Here is a 12,815-nt window from a genome sequence, read left to right on the forward strand (position 1 = left end):
TAGAAAGTCTAGTTGCAGCATTGTTAGTGTAACAGAACTTCCTGTATGGAGGTGTATTTACCACTTGCCTAAATGACCACGTACATTAGAAGCATATGTGCTTGTCCTAGGTTCTGCAACAAATTCAAGAGATCCAGTGAAATTCCTGGTGAGATTCACATGCTGTTCATTTTAAATGCTAAGACCATATGAATACTTGGAGTTCATTCGGATATCATGCCCAATAATTCAATGGAATTCTTTCACTCTTAGCGACTGTCTGTCGTCCTCTGTAAGCTAGAGTTAAAACAAACTTTCTCTATCAGGACAATGAAAGCGTCAAAACACATCACTATGTGGTGATTGAACTTGTGGAAATGGGGAATGTATCTGAGTGCAGCTCTGTCATGTTGGAATTTGTAATGATCTTGAATAGAAGAGCTTAGGGCTGAGCATAAGACAGTCTGGATTATCAGCATGAACTTGAAAGGCAGAGGGATATACTACATGACAATTGTGATGGAGTTAGTTAACTCAAGGAATGCATCATATTGAATATACGAATCTGTGTCAACATGGTCTATGCAATCTCAAGGAATTTTCTGTAAATAGATAAGTCTACAAATCACTGGAGGATAAACTTTAGCTGTCAAATTAATTCAGAATATTAAGAATTGTTATAATGCATTACAGGTACAGGATTGCATCTGTCCTAATCTCTGTACTTTTTGGTGAACAGGATGAATCGTCAACCACATCTATGATTTCAGCAGAACCAAAGTATGTCACAATAGACCAGAATTTGCGCTCTGAAAATCTTCATGGGCAATATGTTGACAGGGGTGTTGGCAATTCTCCACGGATCTTCCATATGGAAAATTGGAAGCATTTGTTTGAGAGGGAGAGGAATCTAGATGCAGCACCCCAGGTGCTTGATGTTTCTCTGCTTATGCCTGTTTTTGTATTCAAATTGATCTTAAATATAAAACTCATTTTAGTCAGAGATTTTTTAAAGATTATATATCTTCATTAGCAGGACATGCCGAAAGCTGCTGGAGCAGTAGCTGCAGCTGCAGTAGCAGACAGAATGCTTGGACCCAAAGAGCACAGACAACTAGCCGTGATACTTGTATACATCTTTTTATATGTTTGCTTCTCTTTTTAAGATGTTCTATATGCATCTTGGATGATATTATAACAGTACTGCATGCATCTTGTCCATGTCTCTCAATGATGTTGATTGTACTTCAATAGAAGTATTATTATCCTTGGTAGGCTAGCCAAATATAACTTATGAAACCCAGAAACAATACCGTGGGAGCTGTCTCTCCTCTTAGCTCTAAAGAAAGGGTTTTTATTTGTTCTGTCCAATTATTATTTCCTAATTTCTATGCTCAAGTACTTGTGCGTGATATGTCACATGGAACAACCTTTTGCTAAAGCTTGTTGGTGGCTATCTCAACTTCAGAGCAGCTAAGAAAATTGCCCCTGATATGGGCATATGTGAGATAAGTAGTAGAAAGTCTTTGTCTGTCTCCATAAGACTCCTGTTGCTAAGCATGTATAATACAAGCTATTCCTTGTAGCCAAACTTTTTCATCCTCTTGTTTCAAACTGTAGTGCATGTGAACTTGTGAGTATCCTTGAGTGACTTCAAACCATCTATAGGGATGTCCTTAAATTACAAGGCATTAAAAATCTATGCCTGGATTGGTTAGATGTAATGCACATGTTGTCACATGATTGAATATTTTGTATGTAGATATTAAGTGTTCGATTATATTATTCTCTCATTAAGGTACATATAAACCGATTTATGTGCTTCTAGGGTTTTATGTGCAAACTGGCATTGGTCCAACCTGCAATTTCATGCAGGCTCGTTCACCATGTGTGTAGTTTGTTTATTCTTGTTGGTAGAGGTTGCTATTCATCATGCTTTTTCTGTGCTTCAATATTCTGATGCATTTGTCATATCGTTGCCAAGTGGGAAAACTATGGTCATACATATACTTCACACAAGGGCAAGTTGTTTTGGCTTGAAAATTATGACCCATAGAATGAACTCTGCATTTCAAAGTAGCATCAATGCATATGTGCAAACTGGCATTGGTCCAACCTGCAATTTCATGCAGGCTTGTTCACCATGTGTCTAGTTTGTTTATTCTTGTTGGTAGAGGTCGTTATTCATCATACTTTTTCTGTGCTTCAATATTCTGATGCATTTGTCATATCGTTGCCAAGTGGGAAAGCTATGGTCATACATATACTTCACACAAGGGCAAGTTGTTTTGGCTTGAAAATTATGACCCATAGAATGAACTCTGCATTTCAAAGTAGCATCAATGCATATTACAAATGTGAGATGTTTGGATCCACCATAAACAAGCATTGATGCTTTCTTTTTTACATGTGCACTTTGCAAGGTAGGTTTGCCTGCTCGAGGGAAGACTTTCACTGCAGCAAAGTTGACAAGATATCTACGTTGGCTTGGGCATGATACCAAACATTTCAATGTTGGGAAGGTATGTTTTGTTGTTTGAAAAGCACTAGAAGAAGCTCATTCCAGAAACTCAGCTTACTTTTCTCTGATGTCATTAGTATCGACGGATCAAGCATGGGTCCAATCAGGTGAAATGTATTTCTCTTTTAAAGTCTTTTTTTACTTTGATGTAGTGAAAGTTTGGATGGTCACCATAGAAATAGTGTTACTTCCATTATCTGCTGGACATGCATCAAATCATTTGACTCTTTTATTTTCAAATCATAGACTGCAGATTTTTTCAGCGCTGACAATCGAGAGGGTGTAGATGCAAGAAATGAGGTGAGAGTCTATCATCTCAGCTATGCTTTTTGTGCAGTGATCATATATGATATGCATGCCCTTTCATTGTATTCCCTTGAATTCAAGCATGCAGTAATAATTACCTTGATAAAGAGGAAGCAATTGAATTTGTTGGAAGGGCTATCAATAAAGGTCCATTCTCTTAAAAAGAATCTTAACAGGTAGCTATTTTAGCAATGGAGGATATGCTGGCTTGGATGGCAGCAGGTGGACAGGTGACATGTGAACCTTGGCAATATTTCTACATTCTTTCAAAAGAAAAATTAGCTGGACTGAAAGTCCTAATGTTTTCTAGATTGGTATATTTGATGCAACTAATACAACACGAGAACGCCGCAATATGCTGATGAAAATGGCAGAAGGAAAATGCAAGGTGAGTAGTTCTGTGGACTTGTGTTTTACTTGATATAGAAGTCCATTTATGAAGGAAACCTTCTTATGCCAGGTTATCTTTCTGGAAACTATTTGCAATGATCAAGCTGTAATTGATAAAAATGTGGCCTTAAAGATCCAGCAGAGTCCAGATTATGCAGACCAGTAAATATTTCTGCCTTTCCTGATTTTTAAGTTTCTCATTGGTTTGCCCTTTATGTTGAAGCCTCAGAGAAAAGTTTTGTTTCTTATATTTATCCTCTAGCCAAAATTCAGCATTTTGTTGTCTCTTTCATATTCTCATCCCCTACGTAATATTTCTGGACTTCATATTCGTAAATTATAAAGACACTGTTGGGATTTAAGGCCCGTTAGGTTTCTCTAACTAAACTAGAAAAACATTTTTATATTATTTAATATTTTCTAAATTTCTTGTTAAAGTTGTACAATCTCATTTTCAGAACTGTACAACTTCTAAAAGAATATTTTGTACTTTGACTGGGATCCTTGGACAAGCTTTCCACTCAGCATTAAATAGGTATGAGGCCATGACTTACCTGTCCCATCACCGTCAAGCTCTTCTTCTAGGAGCATATTCTATGTATCTTGGATAGCACACATATATGTGTGCATTCCTACCTTGTATGTTTTTTAAGTAGTAGACCATAGTATGAACCATACGTACCACACGTGCATTCGCATTCTCGAATGATTGAATCGTTCGCGAAAGAAAAATACCCTCAAAGAATGATAAATACCATTCTTTTGGATTAACTATTTATTATGAGGTAGATAAGCCTAAAAATGGAAAAAAAAAACAAAAAGAACATTAAAAAAATAGGGAAAAAACAAAAAAAAAAACACAAGAATGTTTGGATAGCATTCGCATTCGTTTTCCAACGTAGGAAAACGAATGTTATACTAGACGAACACGAATTTTACGTACTATGTAGTAGACTTTTGTTTTGCAGAACTGTTTCTACTTCTTTAATCCCTCCTAAGTGTTAAACCCCATAATTATTTTAAGTTTCTATATCTCTCTGCCTTTAGATATTTCAGAAAACTGTCATTCCATCTTCTACTTCCTTACAACTGGTATCAGCGCGAGCATTGCATCCTTTTAGGATCTCCATTGTTTAGTCTTCTTGTTTTTCATGTCTGTTCTGCATTCCTTCCTTTACCATGGCAAATACGTCAGCCAATGTTGGAGATTGAGTAGATTCTTGACACTACGGACATATTGTGCTGCAGATATTAGAATTACCAATACAGCTAATAGTAAATGCATTGTTAGCTGTACAAGATTCTATCATGCAGACTTGGATAATTGACAATGGTGCCTCCTCTAATTGCATTCCTTCTATGGAGTGCTTTCTTTCATTTTTTGCAGGTAAGTGTAATTTGAAAAACACTTAGTTTGCCATTGTACTATCTTTTATGAAATAAGAGGAATATACCATTGCGTCGTTAGCCAAGGCTTTTGTCTGCTATGCAAGGTAATGAAGGGACTATGACGAGCAATGGTGCTTGGGTTGTTCTTGCTAGATCTCAAGAGAGTTGTTGAACAATACAACCACGCAAGCTCATAAATAAAGAACAATTACTCCTTATACTACAAGTAAATCAAGGGCTACACAAGTGGGATCCTGACAAAGACACTACAAAAGGGGTTACAATAGATTGGGCAATATTAATTTGTCATGCACATAGACCCTATTAGAAATATTGAGAATCGAGTAGATAGGTATATAGAGTTACAACTGCAGAGATGGATATATGAAAACAGAATTTCTATTACATATGAGAGTAGTTCAAAATGGCAGTTTTCCCATGCGCTCACACCTTAGAGCTTAGATAGGATATGGACCAGCTCACTACAAAATTAGTGGGGACTAATGATCAATCTGACCACTGTGTGAGAAAAGTGACTTATAATCTATGTTTGGTCTTAGTATAAATGTGCAAGTCAGTTGACAGTAGTGGAGATATTCCTTTTCTGTCAACTGACTTGTCATTTAATATGACCCAACTCCCTAGGTACAGGCTAGTGCTAGATAATACTTATCTTGAAGTCAATGACGCATACTTCAAGACTAAGTACATCGTAACTTGCCCACAAAATATTCTAGCTGACTTGATTAGCCAATCCTTTTATCTATTTCTCTCTTTCCTAAATATATTGTGTCCTACGCATCTACGGTTTCCTAGATTAACACCTTATCGACCCATATGGTCGAGTTGCACACTAGCCGCTCCTCATTTGGGGCGCTATCACAAAATGTGCACTCTAAGAGCACATATGGGGATAGATTTACAACTTGGGGCTGATCATTGATTATATCTAACACGCCCCCTCAATGATCAACCCATTGAGTTCACTTGGAATTGGGCCAACACCTAGTCGTCGAAGGTGTTGTTGCAACTGTTCTGCTCCAAGCGCCTTTGTGAAGATATCTGCAGCATTTTCTGATGTTGGACAGTACTCAAGCTCCACAATCTCATCATTTATTAGCTCCCGCACATAGTGATACTGAATCTCTATGTGTTTAGTACGTGCATGAAATACGGGGTTCTTGGCAATGGCCATGCAACTCTGATTGTCACACCTCAATACCGTTGCCGTCCTTATTGGGACTGCCACATCCATAAGGATTCTTCTTAGCCAAACTACCTCGCATGCCGCTATGCATGCTGCTTTGTATTCTGCCTCCGTTGAAGATAGTGCCACTGTTGGTTGTTTTTTACTACTCCATGAAACAGCTCCAGATCCTATTGAAAAACAATATCCAGAAACTGATTTTCTGGAATCACTATCTCCAGCCCAATCGGAGTCGCAATATCCACTAAGTTGGTCAATTGTTGGCTTGTAGAAGATTCCATAATTTAAAGTACCCACAATGTACTTTAATACACGTAGAGCAGCTTTCCAATGAGTCTCCTTCGGCTTGTTGCTGAATCGACTCACCACATTGACTGCAAAACAAATATCCGGCCTAGTGTTGCATAGGAAAATTAGACTTCCTACTAGTTGTCTATACTTCCTTATGTCAACCATTGGTGATGAGTCTTCTTGGGATAGCTTGCAGTTTGACTCCATTGGAGTCGACTTCGACTTGCTGTCCATCATCCCGAAGGTCTTCAAGATCTCTGTTGCATACTTTCTTTGTGACATGAAGATGCCGACCGAGGTTTGCCAAACCTCAATTCCAAGGAAGTAGTGTAGAATCCCCAAGTCTGTCATTTCAAACTCAGTTTTCAAACACTCTTGTGTTTGGCCAATGCACTCTTCATGGTCACCAGTAAGTACTAGATCATCCACGTAAATGATAATGATGACTTGTTTCCCGTCCTTCATTTTGACATACATACTTGCGTCCGAAGCACATTGCTTAAAGTCGATTGATCGTAAGAAGCTGTCTATCCTCTTGTTCCAAGCTCTTGGTGCTTGCTTTAGACCATATAGTGCCTTCTTCAGCTTGCAAACTTTGTTTTCTGAATTCGGTATCTCAAACCCCGGTGGTTGTGTCACATATACCTCCTCCTTGAGATGCCCATTCAGAAATGCTGATTTGACATCCATTTGATAAATCGGCCATCCTCTTGAAGCAGCCAACGCTATGACCATTCGAATTGTTGTCATGCGAGCTGTCGGGGCAAATGTTTCTTGTACATCGAACCCTTCAATTTGGGAGTATCCTTGCGCTACTAGCCTGGCCTTGAATTTCTCCAAAGAGCCATCAGCTTTATACTTTACTTTCCATACCCACTTCGTGCCTATCACCTTCTTCTTTGTTGGCCTCTCTACCAACTCCCATGTGTCATTTTTCATGATGCTATCATATTCTGATATCATCGCCTCTTTCCACTTCGGGTCGGCCATAGCTTCCTCCACCGAGGTCGGCTCACTCACTGAGCCTATGATGTCCACCATCAGAGCCATGTTGACAATGTGGTCAGAGGTTCTTCCTTGCTCCTGTATTCTTCTTGATCTTCGTAATCCATCAGTTGAAGTTTCAGGAAACTCAACTTTAGGAGTATGATCATTGAAGAGTTGTTGAGCCCACTTAGGTATTTTCTTTACATGTGGGACTGGCATAGGCTGAACTAGTGAACCATTACCATCAGATGGTTCAGCTTCCTTTTTTGGATAATGGGTCGGGATTGGGTAAAATACTTCTTCAGTTGATGAGATAACTTGAGAATCGTTGTTCTCAGCTAGCTGTGGTTGTTCCTCATTGAACACCACATCGCGGCTTGTCAATATCTTTCTTGCCTCTGGATCGTAGAGTCGATAGGCCTTTGACTCTTCACTATATCCGAGAAAGATACACTTTTTGCTTTTAGCATCCAACTTCTTTCTGCTCACATCTGGAATATGTGCGTAGCACATACACCCAAAGGTTCTGAAGTGCAGCACTGAAGGTTTCTTGCCTGAATAAGCTTCTTGGGGTGTTTTCCCTTGAAGTGCCTTCGTGTAGCTCCGATTGAGGATGTAAACTGCTGTGTTCACTGCTTCAGCCCAGAATGGGTCGGGCAGCGCTTGTGCCTTCAACATACACCTAGCCATCTCGACAACTGTTCGATTTCGACGTTCGACAACGCCATTTTGTTGTGGGGTGTAGGCAGTTGTAAGTTGGCGCTTAATTCCATGCTCTTTGCAATACTCACAGAATTCTATTGATAAGAATTCTCCACCTCGATCAGAGCGTAGCTCCTTCACTAACTTTCCAGACTCTCGCTCGACAAACTTATGCCATCTTTTGAAGATTTTAAAAGCTTCAGCCTTCTCCCGAAGGAAGTAAACCCACATCTTTCTGCTGAAGTCGTCGACTATTAGCATATAGTAGAGAGATCCACCCATTGCAGGAGTCACCATTTTTCCAGAGAGGTCAATGTGTATTAGCTGTAGAGGAGTCTTTGCCCGATTTTGACTCTCTTTTGGAATGGCTGATCTTTGATGCTTGCCCATCATACAAGCATCACAAACATGACTTAAGTCAGATAGGGTTGGCAACCCAACTACCATATTCGACTTCTTCATCTCCTTCAACACAGCAACGTTGAGATGCCCAAATCTCTCATGCCATTGCTTTGTGTTGGTACTTGTGCTGTGGTCAGTAGAAATGGTAAACGCGCTCAGCTCATAGAGATTGTTGCGCCTCACCCCTATTCCTACAACCTTGCCAGCAGAATCTGTTATTTCTGCACCCGACTTCTTGAATTGAACATCAAGACCCTTGTCAGTCAGTGCAGAAATGGACAGTAGATTCTTCTTCAGATCTGGCACGTACAACACTTGAGAGAGATGCTTTGTCCCACCGGTCGTTGCTTTGAGGGAGACGGTTCCGGTTCCTTTGGCCGGACATCGAGCATTGTTCCCGACCACAACATTGATGGGCTCTTGTAGAGGTGTCCAAGAACTGTACCAGTCACGATTACTGGTCATATGTCGGGATGCTCCACTATCGAGAATCCAAGACTCATCAACAACTTGAGTGTCAACTGAAGAACACACTTCTTCAGTTGCGACCCATAACTCAAGTTCATCTACGACATTGTTAGCGGACTCGGGCTCTCTCCAAGAAGTCTTATTAGAACCATTCTTCTCATCCGCCATCTTCTTTCGACAATCCTTGATTGTGTGACCCTTCTTGTCACAGTAGAAACACGATCCATTGAACTTCTTCTTCTTCGGTATCCTATTCGCATTGTTTGAATTGGATGCCCCTTCACCCTTAGTCCTAGAGACAAATGCTGAATCTTCCCTTTCTTCTCTTGTCTTCAGCCGAAGCTCCTCTTCAAGCAGCATTGCACTTAGTTCATCAAATTTCAAAGGAGTGGGTCGAACCTGAGTGTTCAATGCTGTCACAATGCCATCATACTTGAAAGGAAGTACTCGAATGCACCGACGAGCCATATCCTCTTGAGAGACGACTACTCCAACAGCCGCCAGCTGATCTTGAAGATCCTTAATCCTTTTTACAAAGGATTCTACTTTCTCTCCATCAGCGAGCTTCTCTGCAGCAAGCTGATTTTCGAGGTTTTGTATCCTTGTATAGTTTCTGGTCTCATACTGGCTGGCCAATATGCTCCAAGCTTCATGTGCCCTAGTTGTATGTTGCACTAGTGTTAGTACGGAGTCACATACACCAGTGACTATGGTACATAGCGCATCAGCATTCCTTCTCTTCCAGGCTCGAAGTAGATCAGCATTTGGAGGAATTGATGTGGTAGGGTGTGCAGGGTCAAAGGTTGCCATGGGCTCAGGGTCTCCCCCTGCGGGTCCCATGATTGTTTCCAACAACTCGTAGGAATCCAAAATGGCAGACATTTTGAACTTCCATAGAGTGTAGTTGGTTCCATCTAGCTTTCCATCAGACAATGGAGGTGGGCGAATGCGCAATGGAGCAGCTGCAACATTCGTGGACAAGGCCATTGATACTCTGTCTCTCTCTCTCTCTCTCTCTATTTCTCTCTGTTGCTAGACAGCAACTACCCGTATATACCTAATCTAGATCAACCTCTTGGCTCTGATACCATATTAGAAATATTGAGAATCGAGTAGATAGGTATATAGAGTTACAACTGCAGAGATGGATATATGAAAACAGAATTTCTATTACATATGAGAGTAGTTCAAAATGGCAGTTTTCCCATGCGCTCACACCTTAGAGCTTAGATAGGATATGGACCAGCTCACTACAAAATTAGTGGGGACTAATGATCAATCTGACCACTGTGTGAGAAAAGTGACTTATAATCTATGTTTGGTCTTAGTATAAATGTGCAAGTCAGTTGACAGTAGTGGAGATATTCCTTTTCTGTCAACTGACTTGTCATTTAATATGACCCAACTCCCTAGGTACAGGCTAGTGCTAGATAATACTTATCTTGAAGTCAATGACGCATACTTCAAGACTAAGTACATCGTAACTTGCCCACAAAATATTCTAGCTGACTTGATTAGCCAATCCTTTTATCTATTTCTCTCTTTCCTAAATATATTGTGTCCTACGCATCTACGGTTTCCTAGATTAACACCTTATCGACCCATATGGTCGAGTTGCACACTAGCCGCTCCTCATTTGGGGCGCTATCACAAAATGTGCACTCTAAGAGCACATATGGGGATAGATTTACAACTTGGGGCTGATCATTGATTATATCTAACAACCCTGTCCCTCTGGACCATGATCTTGCCACCCTTGTCATTGATAGATAAAGGCCATGATCTCTTGCCATGGCAAGTGATTCCCTTGTTTTGGAACCCATGTTGGAGATCTTTCAAAGATAGAATTTACATCTATGTGACATGAGCATCTTATCTGAATAGATAATGGGATTCTTTAGTCACTTTTATTTTTCTTTATTTTTTATGTAGCTACATTTATTTTGGTCTGTTCTCAAAGATGAGACACCAGTTTAATTATTTACTCTTTACGTTGCTTTTATTTTGGTTTGTTCCCAATGACGAGACAACATTTTGAAGGTGTAATCTCTTGTTTTATCTTATAGGCCTATTTGGTCTCCTTAAATACGCTAATATAACTTTCATTCTTCCTCCCCTTCAAATATTTCGAACTTGCAATTTTGATTTAGTAAAACATGGCAAATGTGTCCAACATGTGTATGGTTTCGAAAAAACTTGGCTTTTTAACTCGAGTATTTAATAGTACTTTTTGGGGTATATTAAAATTTACATTCCTAAGGATGCATATTTTCATATTTTCCCTTTTTTCTATACATAAATGAGGTACCTAATTACATAAGAGAGTTTGGGTAGCTTAAGAACGTAGCCATACTGATATGACTATAGGCTAGTGATATTTTGCTGATTTCTGACTTTCCACAAAGCCATCAAAACCATCTAGAGGCTCTAATGTCATGTTGTAGAGAAAATATTTGTCAATAATCATTGATATGGTTTACATGATCTTACCCATACATAGGAGTAACATACTTGGAGATCAGAGGAACACTATGTTTGCCATGTTACTATTTTTTCCGAAGGGGGATATACCAATGTCTCTTCAAACAAGGCCTTCACCAATTCAAGGTAATGGAATACAAAGATCAAGGATGCTTGGAACTGTTGTTGCCAGAAATCAAGAGATAAGAGAGACACAATCTCTCATTAGAAAGAACTGTGTCTCTCATCAGAAAGAATGATCGCTCGCCTCTCCAATGCTTCAAATCAATCAAGGTCTCCACAAGTAGGGTCTCGACCACATAGTTTAATAAGGACTACAATAGATTGAGAAATAACAATTAATTGTGCATGTAGACCTCATCCATCTAGACCATGGCCCAGCCACCCTGTCTATCTTCAAATATAGGCCATTGTCAGGTAACATGTAAGGTGGTTTCCTTGCTCAGAGATGTCTTAGCTGACAGAGTTACCGCTTAGCTAAAGGATATATCTTGTTGTTGAGCGAGCAAGCTCAACTTGGGCCGGATCGGCTGAAGAAGTAGAGTGCCGGATTGGATGGAGACTGATCGGCTAGGCCCGGATTGGCTGAAGAAGTCGAGAGCCGGACTGGATGAAGACTCATCGGCTAGGCTGAGTAAGATGGAATCCGATAGGCCGTTAGGGGCCTATATTCTTGTTTTAGTAAATAGGAATATTATAGGTTGTTAGTATCAGGCTCAGTTAATGGCATTCAAGTACTTGTCAGTATTTCTGTCAGTCCTTTTTGAGGACTTGTATAAAGAGTGTTCATTGAGCACATTATATGTACAGAGTGTTGATTATTTTGAATCAAGTTTTGTTGTCTGCTCTATCTCTGTCACTGTCACATCTCATCTCATCTTTGCGTATACCTAATTGTTGTCCTTCCGGATAATCGACTGTGCATTCTGTGTGTCGCATGAGCTTCCGCACATTCTTTTACATGGTATCAGAGTGTGAGGGTTAGAAGAATCCTTTGCTGCCGACAAAGCGAACAAGATAGAGACAAGCTTTTGACTATTGGAAAAGAAAAGACAGGAACATGGATAGAGGCATGGGTAGCTTGCTTCCTGCGGAGAAGCTTGACAGAAGTGACTACACATCTTGGTCATACAAGATGCACTAGTACTTGCTCGGATAGGAGTATTGGAGCTATGTCGAAGAAGCCAACGATGCAACACCGGATTCGACACATAGAGATTTCCTGGTCTGGGAATAGGCGGCAAACAAAGTTCTTTATTGTGTGAGCGACTAGTTATTGAACTATATCCAAGACGCCAAAACGCTAAAGGATGCTTGGGGAAATCTGAAGAAGATTTTTGCAGCAAGCACGACAACCAGAAAGCTACAACTTAGACAGGAGCTGAGCAATGTTCGACAGAGAGACATGTCGGTGGCTGACTACAGCTCCAAGATCAAGGAGATTTGAGAATCGCTCGGGTCTATCAACGTGACGGTTGAAGAAGACGAGATGGTGCAGGTTTGCCTCGGAGGGTTGGCGTGAAAGTTCGAAGCATTTCGAACGGCGGTTTATATGAAAGAGAACACACCGTCATTCTTCGAGCTACAATCAATGTTGCTCGTTGAAGAAAACCACACGGATGCGTTGATGGGCATGCACGCTGCTAGCAAGATGCTGTACATGGAGGGAGGCGGATCGGCCCCGTGGTTGTG

The 12,815-nt window shown here is 40.3% G+C and overlaps 1 protein-coding gene across 3 annotated transcripts in view; it reads left to right on the plus strand.

Annotated features, from left to right (window-relative positions):
- LOC147850766 (6-phosphofructo-2-kinase/fructose-2,6-bisphosphatase-like) overlaps positions 1-12,815 on the plus strand; it is a 32,515-nt gene that overhangs the window by 3,400 nt on the left and 16,300 nt on the right. For 2 of the 3 annotated variants that reach the window (XM_087335500.1, XM_087335502.1), the window contains exons 5-12: positions 719-907; positions 1,013-1,108; positions 2,403-2,501; positions 2,578-2,607; positions 2,747-2,800; positions 2,983-3,036; positions 3,117-3,194; positions 3,267-3,358. In XM_087335500.1, coding sequence (XP_087191626.1) covers positions 719-907; positions 1,013-1,108; positions 2,403-2,501; positions 2,578-2,607; positions 2,747-2,800; positions 2,983-3,036; positions 3,117-3,194; positions 3,267-3,358 — 692 coding nt within the window. The remainder of the gene's footprint in view (positions 1-718; positions 908-1,012; positions 1,109-2,402; positions 2,502-2,577; positions 2,608-2,746; positions 2,801-2,982; positions 3,037-3,116; positions 3,195-3,266; positions 3,359-12,815) is intronic. The other variant, XM_087335501.1, reaches the window with a different exon arrangement.

This window comes from Azolla caroliniana, unplaced genomic scaffold (genome assembly GCF_043228905.1).
Source record: "Azolla caroliniana isolate FFs.n. ecotype wild unplaced genomic scaffold, voAzoCaro1.0.p SCAF_20, whole genome shotgun sequence".
In the NCBI taxonomy this organism is placed as follows: domain Eukaryota; kingdom Viridiplantae; phylum Streptophyta; class Polypodiopsida; order Salviniales; family Salviniaceae; genus Azolla; species Azolla caroliniana.